Source organism: Cottoperca gobio, chromosome 22 (assembly GCF_900634415.1).
Source record: "Cottoperca gobio chromosome 22, fCotGob3.1, whole genome shotgun sequence".
Lineage (NCBI taxonomy): Eukaryota > Metazoa > Chordata > Actinopteri > Perciformes > Bovichtidae > Cottoperca > Cottoperca gobio.
Window position 1 is genome coordinate 16,941,056 of NC_041376.1, and position 18,987 is coordinate 16,960,042.

An 18,987-nucleotide genomic window follows, 5' to 3' on the forward strand; every position below is an offset into this window, starting at 1 on the left:
GGAAGTGGATCAACATGGCAAGAAGCCCTGCGCCGACCCCGTCGGAGAGATGGCTGGTCAGGGTGTTGGCGATGGAATTCAGTGATGAGGGCCGGATCCACAATTCTTCCAGCGGGAACCCAAGACCTCTCTTCAGGACCATAACCCTCCCAGTTCACCAGATATTGGATGCCCCTACCCCTTAGTCGAGAGCGGAGCAGTCGCCGGACCGTGTAGACGGGGCCACCGTCGAGGAAGCGCGGAGGAGGAGGCGGTGGTGGTGCTGCTGGGACCAGTGGGCTCTCATGTACAGGTCTGAGCTTGGAGACGTGGAAGGTGGGATGTACCTTCATGGTCTTGGGTAGCAGTAGTCGGACTGCCGTAGGGCTGATGACCCTCTGTATGGGAAATGGTCCAATGAAGCGAGGCGCCAGTTTCCGCGACTCCACCCGCAGTGGTATATCTCGAGCCGACAACCAGACCTTCTGTCCGACATGGTAAACTGGTGCTGGGGTCCTCCTCCGGTTAGCTCCGATAGCATAGCTTGCACTGGACTTCAGGAGTGTGGCGCGAGCCTGGGCCCATGTGCGGCGGCAGCGGCGGGAATAGGCGAGCGCAGAGGGACAGGTAGCATCTCCCTCCTGACTGGTAAACAGAGGTGGTTGATATCCATAAACACATTGAAAGGGGGAGAGTCCGGTGGCAGAACTGGTGAGTGAGTTGTGGGCATATTCTACCCAGAGAAGATGTTGGGCCCAAGCACGGGGGTTGCGTGAGGTCACACACCTCAGTGCCTTCTCCAGCTCCTGGTTCATGCGCTCCGTTTGACCATTCGACTGTGGGTGGAATCCCGATGACAGACTGGCGGTGGCCCCAAGAAGGTTGCAGAATTCCTTCCAGAAGGCCGCAGAGAATTGAGGGCCTCGGTCTGACACAATATCCCTGGGCAGACCATGGACTCGAAACACATGTTCCAAGACCACCCGGGCGGTCTCCTTTGCAGTTGGCAGCTTTGGGAGGGGCACGAAGTGGGTCATTTTACTGAAGCGGTCAACGATGGTGAGGACGACAGTGTTTCCTTCAGATAGCGGAAGGCCCGTAACGAAGTCCAGGGAGATATGGGACCAGGGTCGCATGGGCACTGGCAGAGGCTGGAGTAACCCAGCTGGGGGCTGACTGGGGGTCTTGTGCTGGTTGCAAGTGGGGCAAGCTCTAACAAACTCCTGGATATCTTTTCTCATCAACGGCCACCAGAAACGTTGGGAGAGCAGATGGAGGGTGCGTGTGACAGGCCAGGCGAGAGTCGTGCCCCCACTGAATCACCTGAGACCTCAGATCTGCTGGGACAAAGAGACGGTTAGAGGGGCATGCACTGGGGCCCAGCTGGTTCCTCAATGTCCCAGGTCAAGGCAGCAACAACACAGGGGCTTGGGAGGATGGTTGTCGACTCCTCATTGGATGCCTCATCCTTCTGAAACATCCTGGAGAGTGCGTCGGGCTTGATATTGCGGGAGCCAGGACGGTAGGAGAGCGTGAAGACGGGTGAAGAATAATGACCACCGACGCTGGCGGGAGTTCAGCCTCCTGGCTGTCTGGATATACTCCAGGTTTTTATGGTCTGTCCAGACCACAAACGGAACTTTAGACCCCTCCAACCAGTGGCGCCACTCCTCGAGGGCGAGCTTGACGGCCAGTAGCTCGCGGTTGCCGATGTCGTAGTTGCATTCTGCTGGAGTCAGTCTACGGGAGTAAAAGGCACAGGGGTGCATCTTGCCATCCTCTGCTGCTCGTTGGGAAAGCACCGCTCCTACTCCTACATCCGAAGCATCCACCTCCACCACAAACTGCCGTCCAGCGTCAGGCATTTGGAGAATAGGGCCTGAGGTGAAACGAGCTTTGAGGGTCTTGAAGGCTCTGTCAGCGGCTGCTGTCCACTGAAACGGCTGTTTCACGCTGGTCAGCGCAGTGAGTGGTGCTGCCACTGTGCTGTAACCCCGGATGAATCTCCTATAAAAGTTGGCGAACCCCAGGAACTGCTGCAGTTTCTTACGGGTCTCTGGAACCGGCCACGACACCACAGCAGACACCTTTGCAGGATCCATTTGAACGCTGCCTTCGGTCACCACATAACCCAGGAATGAGACAGACTTGGCGTGGAACTCGCACTTCTCTGCCTTCACGAAGAGAGAGTTCTCCAGCAACCGGCGTAGCACCAACTGGACATGGTGAGTGTGTTCTGTCTGAGTTTTTGAAAAGATCAAAATGTCGTCAAGGTAAACGAAAACAAACTTATTGAGCATGTCTCTGAGGATGTCGTTTACCAGCGCCTGGAACACTCCCGGGGCATTGGTGAGACCGAACGGGATGACGAGATATTCGTAGGGTCCTGTTGGAGTGTTGAACGCAGTCTTCCACTCGTCACCCGCTTGGTGAACACTGTGGCCCCTTGCAGCAGTTCAAAGGCAGAGGATTCTTCACTGTCGTTCAAGCCCCGGTAATCGATGCACGGACGGAGAGAGCCATCCTTCTTTCCGACAAAGAAGAATCCCGCTCCCGCAGGGGAAGATGATGGACGGATTATGCCGGTGGCCAGTGAGTCGTTTATGTAGTCCTCCATGGCTTTTCTTTCTGGGGCTGACAGCGAGTAGAGACGGCCCTTCGGGGGTGTGGTGCCAGGCAGAAGGTCGATGGCGCAGTCATATGGTCTGTGTGGTGGCAGAGACGTGGCCTTGGACTTGTTGAACACCTCTCTCAAGTTGTGATAACAGGCAGGAACATTGGATATGTCGGGGGCGGTGCTGGAAGCTCCCCGGTCGATTGGCAAGATAGCTCCCTTTAGGCAGGTCCGATGGCAGCCCCTCCCCCACTCGCGTATTGTGCCTGTTTCCCAGTCCAGTTGGGGGTTATGAAGACGGAGCCACGGAAATCCAAGGATGAGTGGTTGGTCGGGTGAGGGTAGGAGATGGAACTGGATGGACTCCTGGTGGTTTCCTGACAGAATTGTCACAGGGGCCGTGATGTGAGTGATGGTACCGAGACGGTGTCCATCCAGGGCTCGTGCAGGAACGGGTGGAGTGAGTTGTTGACGGCTCACGCCCAGTTGCCGCGTGAGCTCTGTGTCCATTATGTTTGTTTCGGCTCCAGAATCCACTAGGGCGGCCAGGGTGTGAGTTGTGTCGGAAAGTCGAAGGCGGAGCTGAAGCAGGGGTTTTCGGATGGGGGGAGACTGAAGATGTATTGAGCTCACCCGGATCTCCCCTACACCTGGTGAGCTGCGGCTCTTGACGGGCTTGACAGGCGGGGGGTGGAACGTGGAGGACTCCCCCCGAATGCGGATGGCTGGTTGACTCAGACGCCCTCTCTCTCTTCTGCGGGTCTGGATACGCCGATCAATGCGAACGGCAAGGGCAATGGCGTCATCAAGTGTCTTGGGCTGCTCATGAGAGACGAGCTCGTCTTTAATGTAGTCCGCCAGGCTGTGGAGGAAGGCATGCACCAGTGCCTCGGAGTTCCACGAGCTGCGACTTGCCAGGGTACGAAAGTCTATGGAGAAGTCTGCCACCGTCCGATTGCCCTGGCGGGTGGTCAGCAGTGCCTGTGATGCTTCGGTTGTTGTTGAACCTAAGTCAAAGACCTTTAACATCTGCTCTTCGAAGGCACTGAAGGAGGCACAGGCTGGGGTCTGCCGGTCGAACTCTGCCGCTCCCCACAACCGAGCTCGGCCGGTGAGATGGGTAATGACGTAACCCACCCTGGCTCCCTCCGTCGAGAAGGTCCTGGGCTGTAATGCGAACTGCACTCGGCAGCTGGTCAGGAAGGCTCGAATCTGCTTCGGGTCACCGTCAAAGCGTTCCGGATGGCCAATCCTCGGTTTTGGAGGCGGTACTGCCGGAACTGCAGCGTTGGACCCTGAAGCAGCTGGAGAAGACACAACAGCGGGATGGAGTAGGGCAGACGGTACTGGAACAGACGAAGCAGGAGTGGCCGCATTGGAGAGTAGCAGCAGGACGTGGGCTAGTAGTGGTTGTTGCTGGTTAAATTGTTGTTGTTGGTGGCTGAGTTGGAGGTGGGAAGCGATATCGCCGGTCATCCGATTGATGTCTCCCTCAGTGCGTTCCAGTTGCTGTAGGACAGACATCTCAGTCTCTACCTGCATGCTGGTCTGAGCGTGCGCTGGGTCCATGATGGTCAGATCATTCTGTCAGGACAGACAGACGAGGACCCAGGAGTGCAATTTCGAGATCAAGGTTTTATTGAAAACACACACACACAACAGGGCCGAATGAGGCACGGCAGTAGTACAGTTCAGGGATATTCTAAACTCGTAGTCGTAAGGCAAGTCGGGTTTACCGGGGCTGGAGATCAGAGTAGTAGTAACAGATCACAGATCAGGAGTCAGAGTTGAAAGCAGGCAGGCAGGCAGGCAGGCAGGCAGGCAGGCAGGCAGGCAGGCAGGCAGGCAGGCAGGCAGGCAGGCAGGCAGGCAGGCAGGCAGGCAGGCAGGCAGGCAGGCAGGCAGGCAGGCAGGCAGGCAGAATTTCCGATGTAGGCTTGCAGATGATCTGACAAGTGTGGACTGAAAAACAGGGCTTTCTATACAGGGCATGATGAGTAGTAAATGCAGTGCAGCTGGTAAGTTGACGAGGGTGGAGCAGAGACAGGTGGAGGTAATTGAAAACATTTGTTGTATTTGTACTATGTTGTTTATCCTGTACACACGACATCTATTGCACGTCTGTCCGTCCTGGGAGAGGGATCCCTCCTCAGTTGCTCTCCCTGAGGTTTCTTCCATTTTTCCCCCTTTAATTATGGGGTTTCCTTTAGGAAGTTTTTCCTTGTGCGATGCGAGGGTCTAAGGACAGAGGGTGTCGTAACCTGTGCAGTCTGTAAAGCACACTGAGACAAATGTATCATTTGTGATATTGGGCTATACAAATAAATTTGATTTGATTTGATTTGATATATATACTTCTATATATGTGTATATATATTGTATATATACAGTATATATGTGTATATATACAGTATATATGTATATATACTGTTTATATGTATATATGCAGTAAATAAATATGGACTACTGTTAACTCTAGTACGTATATCTGAATTAAATTATTTTTTTTCTCATATTTCCATTGAGCTGCTGAGCTTTTTCTCAGAGTTACAGCGAAGGTTTTATTGTAGAACATTTGACTCAACAATGTGTCACCTCTGAAATCTACATGCAAATGATGGCTTGTGATTTTCAGAGGTTTACACTGATTTTAGTTGGCTCTCTTCCATGTTGCAAATGATGTGATGAAGTTATGAATCGAGTCAAAGGATGGTAGTTTTTACAGTCCAATGTCATCTCTTACAGTATAAAGCTGAAACCTTTTGTGTGCAGATTCCATAGAATGAGCAGATATGACCCATCTGAAACAGAGTTGTGTGTGCCTCTTATTTATTTGTCTTCATGAGCAATTCACTGGAAAAAACAAATACTGTTACAACACAAAAAATGATTATTTTCCAAAGCAACTTTGGCCACATGTTATGTACATGTTACAACGTCATAATAAAAAGACAGAAGATCATCTCCTCATATCACTGTTTTCTCCATTTTAATAATTAAAAAAGCTTTTCACTGTTCACCAGGCATTTACATTGGAATAGAATGCTCAGGTCAAACCACCTTCACTTTTTTTTATTATTTGCAAATGCAAAACTTGTCAACAATAAATAATACTATAAAATGTACACAAAAAGATTGACAGTCCACCACGAGTTAAAACGTTAAACAGATTGGATGTTTAGGAACGAGGAAGTTAGGAGGAGGGTTTCTTCTTAGCAAAAATGTGACGGTCCATACAAGTTACAGAAAAAAGCTGATCATCTATACATTAACACTAGCAAGATAACAAAGTTGTTGTTTCTGGTATATTTCATTTTGTACAAAGAAGGGAGAGTCTTCTTTACAAGCGAGCATCATTGTCTTAACTGTGGAGATTATATAAGCAAGAGTTAAGGCAACTTCTCTGTTGTTTTTGAAAAGTAACATGAAGTCATGTCATGTTTTATTTTGTTTGTGGACCACTCGTCTATATTAGGGTTGGAGTTAGTTGTCATTGCATAATTCAGGCTGTTGACCATACCTGTAGTACATCATCAAAAAAAGGAATGCTGGAGATTTGTCACAAGTCTGTTTGCCATCACAAAGACTGATTCAGTGGTCCAGGATTTCCACATGAGAGTTAGACTCTCATATCTTCAATATCTGTCTCAGACATGGACAGTTTACCGTTTGCAACGCCAACACAACAGGGTGCAGATTAGAGTCAGACGTAACATGTAGGTTGTTTTGTCTGTGAGTGTGTCTGAATGTGTGTGTAACGGTGTGAAGCAGGAGAAAAAGCAGACATAACTAAATATTTTGGTTTGTTCCTCAGCAAAAATTGAACCTTAACCTTTTTATATCAGTCTGAAACTTCTCGTAAAGACAATGACTTACTTCAAGAAATTATGGGAGAGAAGCGTGACAAAAGTCGTAAGTTTAGCCCGATGGTGGAACGAGAAGAAGGGTCAGGAAAAACAATTAGCATTTGTCCTCTGGGAAGCTAATTTAAAGCAAGAATCAACATTTTAGGAAATGCACTTATGAAGCTAGCTTAGCATGAAAACTGTAACTGTACTCTATAACATGATGCCCTTTTTTTGTGGAGCTGAGCGTAGGTGGAGGCAAAACATTTTTTTGAACACATTAGCTAACGTTGGCACACTAGTTTTGTTGGCTAGTTTTTCAACAATGGCTGAAGATAAATACGAGTTTCTCTATAGTGTTACTTGAGAAAGTTGACATTAACCAATGGGACAAGATTGGGGGCCCACTACACGCTGACTCAATGGTCAGACAGTTACACACCTGATAGAGAAACCAAGCGTACGAAGTAAAGAGAGACTAAGGGTGTACAAAGTACATCTTTGGATGTACTGTATATAACTATGCAGAAAAAGTTGCTGCGGTTCAGCAGCCGTGACGGCTAATGCTAGCAGAAGGTTAAGCTAAACTATTCTAATGGTTTCTCACCATCTCTAAAACGCCTTGCAGATAGTGTAGTTAGCCAGAGCCTCAAATCAGTTTTTCATCCCAGAGGTATGTAGGACACTCAAGCTGGAGCCATGGCCTACTCCTTTGTTTCTGGAACCCATCAACACGGCAAGATGCCATTTTCTATGTGTAATTTTAGACTACTACTGTGAGTTAATACGGCTTTGGTTTAAGTCTTTCCTTTGTTTTGCCTCCAGCTAACACCATGACGTCATCATGATGTCAACACTACAGTGGGTTAATTAGTAAGCTTTAGAGATGCTGGTAGGCAAATATCTTTTTTGCTGTTTTTCCCCGTTTCCAATCTTTATGCTAAGCTAAACTCACCGACAGCTGGCAGTGTGGTAAGAATCTTTTCATTTAACTTTCAGCAAGAAAGCAAATAAGCATATTTCCCAAAATGTTAAACTATTCCTTTAATTGAAATTTGGCCATTAAGTTTATGTATTTCATGAAGTGGACATTTTGTCCTGAAGGTGGCGCTAGAGGACAGCTCATGGAGAGTCCAAATTTAGAAAGGGTTCATCCTCTGATTAACTTCGACGTGATTAGAACATTTTATGGCAACCTGCCCACATAGCCATCATTCGTCTCCACTAGCAGGACAAAAACATTATCAGTCTGCATGTCATATCACAACAAACACCGACTGACACTTTTCTTTTCCTTTACAAGGTCGGTCTTCCTGTTTTTGAGATGCTAGCAGCCTGTAAACTCAGTGCAGTATGCTAAAGTGTGAGCTTGGAGTAGTAAATAAAGGAGCTAATCAGAACACATGGATCATTTTGAAAACTTTGTTCTCCTCAAATGACAAAATAGTCTTCCGCATTCTTTTTACCAGCATGGTGCAGGCCCAAACACAAACAAATAGTAAACTGTAAACTGTCCTGCTTCAGACAAAGGACAGGGCTGTATCAATGGCTCAGTTTTGTACAGGGTTGTAGCTACCATTGAGGATACTTCCTCTGTATGTTTTTGCAACCTGGGGGGACTTTACATTCTAAAAAGCTACACAAAGTGGGCATTTTATTTTATTTTCATTTCTCTATAGAAATGCTGTGCTTATGGATATCTGTGAAATAATTCCAGAAAGGTATATCTTTACTTATGGACAAATTCAGAAGAAGGTAGACAAGACAGAAACGGGTAGTTTAAAAAGAGCAATTTCACTGCAGAGAAATGAAGCGGGGACAAGGAAATGCTTAAAGTGACACCAAAGCTGGGCCTTGGCAGGCGGCAAGCTAAGCCTAAATGCCTGACTAACAGGCAACAGATAGAGTTGCACACTGCTTACTCTGAGTCAACACTTTGTAATCTCAACTGTGCTCTCTGCTTGCACCTGCCTCACACAAACACATACACACAGTTACATTTACTATATGCATTGTGTGTGTGACGTAAGTACTGTAGGTATGCTTGTGACATGTGAATATGTGTGAATATGTGTGAATATGTGTGTATGTGAGTCTAGTCAGTAAATGTCGGGCCTCATATGGACACAGGATGAATCACAGAGTGATGACAGAAAAAATAAACAAAGGCTACAGGGAAAACAGTGATAGGATGGGACTGAAAAGCAATGTACAAATCTAATGTAACTCATGTTTAAAGGGACATTTCACCCCAAAATTAAAGATACACATTTTTCCTATTACCATGAAACTGCTCACAACAGGTCTGTGGATTATCTTGAGTAACCAGGTCATGATTTCTGGAAAGAGACATTGCTATTGAGTTTTCCAAATGTATTTTTTGGAGCTTTGAGCACCACAAGCTGAGTGCCATCTAGTTCCATTGTATTCAAAAGAAGGCAGACATCTCTACAGCTGATATCTCCAACACTCGGTAACTCACACATAAACAATCTAGAATGATAAGCGCTACAGGTAAGAGGAATGTATACTATTGATTTTGTGGTCACTTTAATCAAGAGTTACATTAGATGTGTACATTGCTTTGCAGTCACTGTCCCTCTAAGGATCATTTAAGTCCTGCATTATCTTTTTAACCGAGATTTGTGTTTCACCCTACTTGCAGTGTGACGTATCCTTTATGGATTGATTAAACCATAAAGAGAGACAACACGGTAATACTGTTTTTCACATCCACTTGTGTTCTCCTGTATCTTCCTTTCTTTTGAAAAACTAAGTGCTTGTTATTTTGGCAACTATAAATTATCTAGTCAAATCTTCAGTTTGAAATTCCATTTCCACTGAAAAATTGCCGACATGTTTTGTTTCAACACACCAGAGGCCTTTGGCATATGATAATACCTTGTCTCGCACTGGTACAATGTACCTCCTCCATAGGAGTGTAAACTAAATGCTGGCTTTGTTGGATGTCCCAGCTCACAGGCTTAAGCTGCAGTGTAACTGGATCAGACCAAACTGTATGGGTGACAGTTGTGTTGCATTCACTTAAAGGGGACATATCTTGCTAATGTTCAGGTTCATAATTGTATTTTGGGTTTCTACTATAACATGTCTACATGCTTTAATGTTCAAAAAACACATTATTTTTCCCATACTCTCTGTTTGAAGATACCAGTATTCACCCTCTGTCTGAAACACACCGATTAAGCGCCTGTCTCTTTAAGTCCCCCTACTAAAAAAGCCCAGTCTGCTCAGAATTACTTGATATTCTAATGAGCCTGCATGTGACATAGGAAGTGGAGCTAAATCTGAATTGCTTATGGAATCCAAGGACCGAGGAAGAACACAAAAAACTGACTGGGTTGTCTTATTTTGCAGTTTGTGGGTTGATAGGCTCTCCAGATACCCAAATGTGTCTGAACAAGCACTGAAAAACGGAGTTTTTCATGATATGTCACCTTTAAATTGCCCAAAGCTGTACATAGAGCGTGCCACAGAATAAAGGACAATGCTGGCTATAAATTTGGATAAAAACAAACAATAATTGGCAAATAATTAAGGAACTTGGCAAGACAAGCAAGAGGCATTGTTTCAAATATTTCTTAAATAATTTCCCAAATGAATTTGGCTTCAGTGTGTTTATTGTAGAAAAAAAATGTGTAGTGTTCCTTCAGGTCCCCCCACAATAATTATTTATGAAAGAGCTGGATTCACTCTGCCCCCTCTAAATTCAGCGCAGTCAGTCTCAAACTAGCCCATTACAGAAACATCACTGGTAATGTATTATAGAAAAGATGAAGTACTAGCCTGCGGTAGCAAGTGCACACTGCAGGTTGGCAGAGTTTCTACATTGCCACGCCATCCCATTTTTTTTGGAGGTGCAGTAAGCTTTGAAATGTTCTAAAACAGCAGGGGGCCCATTACCGTTACTGGTATGGCTTACTGTTTAAGCACATAGGCGGCATTCCAAAGGGCGTGAAAATGTCAGGAATGATTATCATGACAACTCTGTCTCATTCTTGTGGAACAACATATTTTTCAATTCAGTGGCGTTTAAGAGCAAACAAACGGATGCTACAGGGCAATGGCAGAGATTGTATGATTCCACCCACACACCATTAAATGCTGGTGAAGGTTAATATTTGATCCTCCAGTTTGTTCATAAAGTAGGAATAATTCTGGTGATTTTATGTCCAAGGACAGTTTCCCAGCCTCTGATTGAAATATATATATGTTAATTGTCCTTCAGTCATTGCATTAACTGTATTCATACTTCTTTCTATCTACCATCCATCAGAACAATCCAGAACACTTTGTGTCAGGTTGGCAAGTACATTTTTGTTGGTTAGATACAGCAGAATTTCTGCAAAAGAAATTTTGCCAGCTCTGTGGCTCTACAATCTAAACTTTGTGAAATCGGTCAATACCTTAGTGACAAGTTGTGTTAGAAAAAAAACAACACTTACTGGAGCAGAGATTTTGTACCTTTGGTGTGGCACCAGGTTGGACCGAAACAGGAACATTTCATTGAGCGATGGAAATCTCTCTTTGGGGCTCCTTCACTAATCACTCTGGTGTGTTCCATAGTAACAGACAATACGGAGAGCTCTTGCTTTTATAGGGGAGAGTGCATATTGTATAAGGGGCAGTGTGGGCTGAGAATCTTTAAATGAGGAGAGAAGCAGCGGGGTAAAGTCCTCCTGTTGCAGGGATATACTGTCTTCAGTTCAAAGTCTGTAGAAGTTCAGTCCATCAGAGCGTCAGTCACTCAGACAAAAGGAGTCCTGTCCCCTCTCCTATGATACACATCAACATGTTTGGTTGGACTCTCATCAGTCGTCGAAGGCGATTTGTGGTGCTGGTAGACTGGACAATGAGTGAGGGATGAGAAAAAAGTGTATGTGTGTGTGTGCACATGTGCGGTGCTGTCATTGGGAGGGGTGGATTTGGAGGTGGGGGGTGGACAAGTGAGTGTCGTTGATAGCACTGTGGTCCTCAGAGTGTCCATCTGTGAAACAGAGTGGGAGGAGAGTTAGAATAAGTCGTCCCCAAAGGCTGTTTTTTGTAAAGTCGATGTATGAATCCAAGCACATTGTTCTTACAATTCCATTTAATTACCAACTCGAGGAGTACATCATTAAAGTTGGTAGTAATGTGTTGAATAAATCCTTTGATATGATAAGACTTCCCATTTCCATTTTGAAGCTCATATCTACCAGTCAAGGTAAAGCAAGAAGTAATCTTTCTATAGAATGGGAGCAATTTGCCGCAATGTCAACCCTGTCTCTTACAAAATTACGTTCCCATACAACTAAACTGCATTCTCAATTACATATCGAAGGAAATGTATTTTGTCTTGGATTAATGTTGCAGTTTTATACCTGTGGTTAATGTTATAAATTGAAACAAAACAACACAGAAACACAACAAAACAAAACAACTTGGTTAGGTTTAGTAAAATATCATGTATTGGTTTAAAGTAAGTATGTTTGTTACGTTATTTAAGTTACACATTCAACGAACAAGTCAGCGTTGACTTTTGGTTTCACACAGTCTACGAACCGCGTTCTCTTGGGTGAAAGTCCTGTGTTACTTTTACACATCCTTTGCAGACTTTGATTAGAAACGTATTTGTGATACGTCAAAAACAAATGCAATCTGGATGATAATATGTTCCCCTCGAAACGTAATTGACAATACAGTTTTGTTGTATCAGAATGTAAATTTTAGGAATCCAGACTGGCATTGTACCACAAACTTACATTTCAAGGTGAGAGAATAGGGGTTGTTTAGTTCAGAGCAACGGGGCTCATTCAAAGAACCACACAAGAACAGATTAGGTGTTAAAAACACTAAGGATCAAATTGAAAAAAATGCACATTTTTAGCAGTGTATCATTTTAGGTTTATTGTCTTTGGTACATGCAATTAGTATCAACTTGAGGACACTTTGGGGCAAATAAAGTGTTTAATATTTAGTGTGGGCTTCTCTGGTGGCATACATTTTACATAATGTTTTAGATCATTCAGAATGAAGGCCTTGTGATATAGCAGACAAGTAGGAAAGGTGAGATACAGCAAACATATATGTATTGTATTTTTAGGTAGGAAGGTTACAGTACATTTTCTCTCAGCTGCTGGTTTGGTTTTAGCAGTACTAATGGTGCGTGGGGCTTGATTTCCATCTTTTGTCGTTATTAATTACTCTAATTCAGAGCACTCGCCTCATGTTACCACAACTTCAATTGCTCTTCAATTGCTCTTGAATACAATCTCATTTAATTAACAACTCGAGGAGTGCATCATTAAATTTGGTAATAATGTGTTGAATAAATCCTTTGGAATGATAGGCTTCCCATTCTGAGGCTCATAGAGGTAATCTGCCAGTCAAAGTAAAGCAACAGGAGCGATGTGCCGGTTAATGAGGAAATATATGTGAAAATGAATGTGTTGGCCAAACACACCCTCCAGCAAGAAATGCATAACAAAAAAAAAAGGCACATGCATGATATCTGGTATTTTGTCATTTTTTATAATATATTTGATTATGTAATATCGGGTCTTAATATTTTATTTTAATGTGGGCTTCTTATTCTGTTGCCTCCCGGCTCACTGTCACAGCGGAGTTAAGACACTGGACACACAATGAAGAGATCAGCCTTACTGTTTGCTACACTGGACAAAACATCAAATAACCCTCATGCCAGAATTTCACCATTTTAAGATGATAAGACTAAATATGAATAGTAAACAACTTGGTAAAAAACATTTTGGAAGTAAAGGAGATCATTTCAAATGCTTTAAAGACACATGCTGGGGAGTGGGAGACATTTGAAACATCAAAAGTGTCTGATTATTTAAAGGGTACCCCACTGTGAATTACAAAATGTCAATGAATAAATCTGTGTAAATTCATACCTAAAGACTGAGACTGCACAACCGCATAAAAGTGTTTGTGGGAGCACACTAGGGGAAACCCACCTCATTTGTTTTGATTGCGGATTCGCAGACACCTTCTCTTTAGCGGGGGCTCCAGCTCGGGGCTCCCATCTGCTGATAAGGGGGCACTGATGGAGCAGGACAGGATGGCCGTCTTGTCAGCGCCGGGCTTTGGCACAGGCTGGATGACCACACAGCCTCCGGTGGACAGCAGTGGCAGGGCATAGGCGTGCTCACCCTCCTCCATGTTGGAGTCAGGATCTGGCTTACCCTCCACTGTGTCCACTATCTCGTCTTGCAATGAGCCCCGCTTCCCCGGATCCCAATCTCCAACTGAGCAATTGTTCTCTTTCAGTGCCTCATGCTCTAGCTCACCATTGGCTGGCTGCTCCTCTGCCTCTCCTTCTCCACGGTTTTCACCTTTTCGGTCAGACTCAAAGGCAGGAGTGAGAAGTGAATGCCATCCCGTACCATTGACTATGACATTACATGGGGCAGCAGGGCTAGTCTGGAGGTGGGGTTGGTGTTGGAGCTGGGTCCGTGCTCTGCTTGGCAAGGGTGGTGGGGTACGGTTAGATATACATAGATTTAGCTGGCTCACTGGCGCATCATCATGGCAAGAAGGGCTGCTGTTGCTGGAGGGTGGGCTGGATGATTCTAGTGTGCTTGGGTGTGTGACCCCTTCCAGCTCCGTAGAACTGAGGAGGCCCTGTGAGAGGGCCCCTTCCCCCCGATCATGTCTGCCCTTTCCTTCCCAACTTAGGCCAGCAACTGGTGGAGATCTTGATTCAGCCTCTGCCTCTACTTTGACCTGGACCACAGGTAGCATCCTCTTAATTACCTGCTGTTGGCATGGCCTCTGGCCCACAGTTAGATCAATCACCCCGTCCATCAGTCCATAGCTTGTTAGACACAGGTTGCCCAAATTGTCCTCCGACTTCACAGTCAAGTCCACCAGCGCCGTCCTGCTTCTCCCTGAACGTACAGGAGAAAGACGCTCTGCACCAGCTGGCTCTACGTTCTGTTCCCCTCTGTCAGCTCCAGAGGAACCTGGAGAATGGGGCTGAGAAGCTGAAGCTTCAGAGGATTCTGGAGCACTGCGAAAGGTGCCTCTTCTCTCCGGCTGGTGTATGGAAGTTCTGGGATTAAAGGGAATTGGGATTGGAATAGGGATTGGGACTGGGAGCGGTACAATGACAGGGTAAGGGATCAAGAGAGTTGGTGGGGGTACCAATGGCGACAAGGATGGCATGCCAAAGTTCATCATTGGGGGCAGAGGATAGCGTCCATTGGGCATCATGTTTGGGAAAGGGGGGAGACCTGGCATAGAGAGACCGGGGTGGGGGGGCATCATGCCAGGGTTTGGATTGGATGAGGGGTGTACATGTGGAGACATCAGAGGCCTGTGCATGGGGCTTGATGCTGAGCCCATGGTCCTGGGAGGATGTGGACCAATACCAGGGATCATAGGGTTTGACATGGGGCTATGGGGCCCTCCTGGGTGGGCAGAGGGCCGAAGATATGGTGGATGCATATGCTGCATCAGTTGATGCTCCATGAACAGAGGCAGGGGCATGGGTCCCCGGGGTGTCATCACCATGGGAGGGCTACCTGGAGGAACCCCGACAGGTGGGTGCAAAGTGGGAATAGGCGGAGGGTGAAGTGTGGGGCTCTCGTGGGGTCTGGATGAGGAGGATGGGGAGTAGATAGGAACAGTGTCTGAAGGTGAGGTGGCAGAAGAAGTGGAAGGGGCCAATGCAGAGTTGGAGGAAGGCCCCCCTGGTGAGGGAGCTTTACGCCGGAGGTCCGTTAACGGTGTCCCCCAAGATTCAGGAGTGAGCAGCTGTACCCCTCCACTGCACTCCATTTTACCCTCCCCACCAACCCCGTGTCCTGGGTTACACAATCCTCCAGGCAACGCAGCCTGGGTCTCCTTGTAGAAAATGTCCATCTTATATTGGTTCAGGCATTTGGCACTGCAGAACTGCAGCCTCCGCTCACCAGCACCAAAGTCCAGGTACTCTTTAGTGTGGCGAATATGTTTGCACCAGTCACACACCTGTAACAAAAGACACAGACAGTACACATACTGCATCAGCACCTGTCACTCTGCATACAAAATACTTCTAATTTGTTTGTGGTAAAATACAACATAATCTCTTTTGAAGTACCCCGATAAGCAAAAGCCCAGCTTCCAAACCATTTGGAGATAAACACGTTTTTTTAAAATATTCTTTTTAAGGAAACTGATGCTTGAATACTTTTACAAATCTGTCAACAGCAAACACTTAACTTTGTAAGTTTGAATTACAATGCTTAAATGCACATGCCTGTATGTATTTGATTTATGCAATGTAGGTATGTGTGTGTGTTTGTGCATGTGTCTAAATTGATCCTTCCTGAGAGTTAAATGTGCACATGATGGCATTAGGCTGCTAAGTGGTATTGAAGTGACTTTGTGTTTAACTTCCTGTCCTAACAAGGAAGGCCCATTTACACCTTCTGTTGACAATAAAATAACTGACAACCCAAGCACAACAAGACAAAAAGATGTTTTCCCTCAAATGGCCTTCCACACCTGGTATTGAAGTGTGTGCCAACTAGTAGACAGACATTAGAATTACTAGAAAGGTCGATACTGAATTGCATACAAAACTGCTGCTGCAAGTTTCAGCTTTCAACCATCAGGCCGCACCCCAAATCAGTAATGATCTGAGTTGGCATTTACTTGATGGTTTACTTTAATCTCTTCAGAGGCATCAAGTCATTGTTGCAATAACTCAATACAGAACTTTTTTAATTTGTCATTTAAGCTCTGAAGTTCACAAGTGTAGCTTAAAACTGCCAAGGTATTTACCATGTTGTTGTTTGTAAATGTCTTATTCCTGTGGATAACTGGCTAAACATACATGATGACTATTTTGGTGACCACTGCAGTGCTGCATACTTAAAATGTTTAACTGATTTAAAATAGTTTTCAATTACAATCAGTGTCTGCAAATATACTATATTGTTTTGGATGCAGCATTGTTTTTCAACGCTGCCATTTCAGACCAACATTCAACACAGTTACCTTGCCAAATGCTTTTATCCAATATAGCCTCAAAAGACCAGAATGCAATGCAGCCAAATTTTTGTGAAATACGCATGCCTAGGGAGCTTTTTATGATCTTCACATACATGTACGTACAGTACAGACTGTCAGAGTGGTGCATTACTGCCCAACAAATAACTATAAGGCCAACACTAGATAACATGAACACCTAACAGTATTATACAACAACACCACAAATTTCTTCCTCAGAAATTGCAACTGAACTTTTAACAAGTCTCAAACTTCAATTTCAAACTTCTTACCTGACAATGGTGAGAGTAGTAGATTATGAATATCTTAATTTTCACAGCTCTCTTCTATTCCTATAATTCACTGATATCCAATCACACAACTTCTGTTCACTAACTACGTACTGTATGTCATACTAAAAATGAAGATTCTTAAAAAAAATCAATTATTGTTCTTTATGTTTTACTGTAGCTATTAAAATGACAAGATCAACTTTTTAGAGGCACATTAGGATTTGTAAAATGTGGTCAGAGCCAATAATTTAATTCATAATAGGATGATAAAATTCAGTTTCAAACTAAATATCTTGTCATATGTTATGCTTTAGGGACGGATCACTTCTGTATGTAACATATATGGAGAGGCTAAATTAAAAAGTTGTCTTTCTCACTCACTGCAGTGGCAAAGATCCCAAAACACCGTGCTGCACTATTTCATCACTGTTAAACACTTTTGCTGCACAAAAAATGCACATTTTCCTTTGGGAAGCAAATGAATGTGACCCTGGTAGAGCAGATAACAGTGGGCGAGCCCTGAACACGGCGTTACTCGTCAGGCCACACACAGCTCACTCTGTCAGCTCTGGGAGGAGTGGCAGGTCCTCGCTGGAGATAATTAAGGCATTAATCAGTTGTCAGACCCCTCAACGACATCCATCCATCACACAGACCCTTAAGCCCCCCTGCTGAATGTTAATAAGTTGAGGGATTCAACCGGAAGGTGGATAAACTCCTTTATTGCACGGTGCATAGCAAGATTGGTTTATTTGGCAGGATTCTGTCTGGCAGCAGTTGAAAGACAGTGGACTCACATGGGCTGTTTGGGCAGATGCACTGTAGCACTGGCCAGGCATGATGTCCTGCAGCTGCTACACGTGTAAAACATCAGGTTCTTTGCATATATTATATGTTTTAAATCAGATTGTCTGCTGGATTGAATCAAGCTGGAGCTCCAAAAGGACAAAAGTTTTAAAAGATGTTCTGTAATTCTGCATTTGTAATAAGCCATTATGCAGTGTAACTCAGGAGGGATAACTTGCACAAGTGTAATGGATTTCTGACACGAACACATGAAGGGAGCTCAGGGAAGGCAGCTGGAGAACATAAGGAACTACAGCAAAGACACATCAGAGACTGGACTACATAGCAACTGCTATGCTTAAACAGCACGCTGCTGGTGCTCAGATGTCAGTCCCTTAAATTCTACACGTTTTAACTGCCCATTTAGTCCTGGCTAATTCAATGAGCCATGACTGAGTAAAAGTCAAAAAGGTGCTCTCGCAAGTTGAGTTTGATAATGGTAGGCCCAGGATATTTTCAATAATAAATGTGCTGAAATTTGTCTCGACTCAGAAAGACAGATGGAGAGCACTTAACGACTTTCTGCACTGCAAGTGAAATTTCACTGCGCATTACGCTAATGGAGTTGTGCTTACTCTCCCTTGCTCGCTCTCTCCCCCACTACACAGATGTTTGCCATTGAATGTAATTATGGTCATTTATTTCCATCGTGGCCAACGAACCAGCATCGGCGGTGCAGTTTAACCGTTTGCATTACAACAATTATCGTGCTTCTAAACAAGAGCAACCACCTCAGTAGTCATCGTTTTTCTTCCTCCTCTCGCCCGCTCGGCACAGTGACGAGGACATTTAGGCTCAGGCAGCAGCTAGTTTTAGTGTCAGTTTAAATAAACAACTTATGTGAGATGATGATCAAAAGACATTCTCAGGGGTTAATGGATTGGATGAGAGAGTATTAAATTGCTGTAGTCGCAAAGTTGAAGGAGCAGGTTGTGGACCAACAGGTTGCAAAGGAGGATGAGAAAGTTTCAGGGCAGTGAAGATGTGCAGATGTTAAAGATATTGCAGAGCATGTGGAGGATTTAGATAATGAAGAGGAAGAAGAGGAGGTGGTTGCAGAGGGTTAAGAGGCTGGAGAGATTGTAAGGTTTCACAAGAGGCTTTAGTACCTGAAGTGGTTTTAGAGGTTTAAGCAGTAGTAGTGCATAAAGGGAAAGGCTTGTATATCCCCGCTATTAAGGTCGATATGTGATTCTTTTGACCCTTCTCAGATTGCTGTTTGAATGACATAACACACAAGGATAAAACACCAGGAAAATAAAACAGGTGCTTGGAGAGAGCCAGTCTTTTGGGTTTTAGTCATATTGTCTCACACTCTAAACAATCTTGATAATTCAAATCTAACAATGATGGCAAACAGAAACATGGCGCTTGTGGATTCAGTCCAAAAAAAACTAGATTATGTAGC

At 44.9% G+C, this 18,987-nt stretch overlaps 1 protein-coding gene across 2 annotated transcripts in view; it reads right to left on the reverse strand.

Annotated features, from left to right (window-relative positions):
* Positions 1–5,411: 5,411 nt before the first annotated feature.
* The window catches only part of sobpa (sine oculis binding protein homolog (Drosophila) a), a 42,511-nt gene continuing 28,935 nt past the window's right edge, over positions 5,412–18,987 (reverse strand). For both annotated transcript variants that reach the window (XM_029460975.1, XM_029460974.1), the window contains 2 exons: positions 13,419–15,435; positions 5,412–11,446 (listed from right to left, as the gene is read on the reverse strand). In XM_029460975.1, coding sequence (XP_029316835.1) covers positions 13,420–15,435 — 2,016 coding nt within the window. In that variant the 3' untranslated portion in view covers positions 5,412–11,446; position 13,419. The remainder of the gene's footprint in view (positions 11,447–13,418; positions 15,436–18,987) is intronic.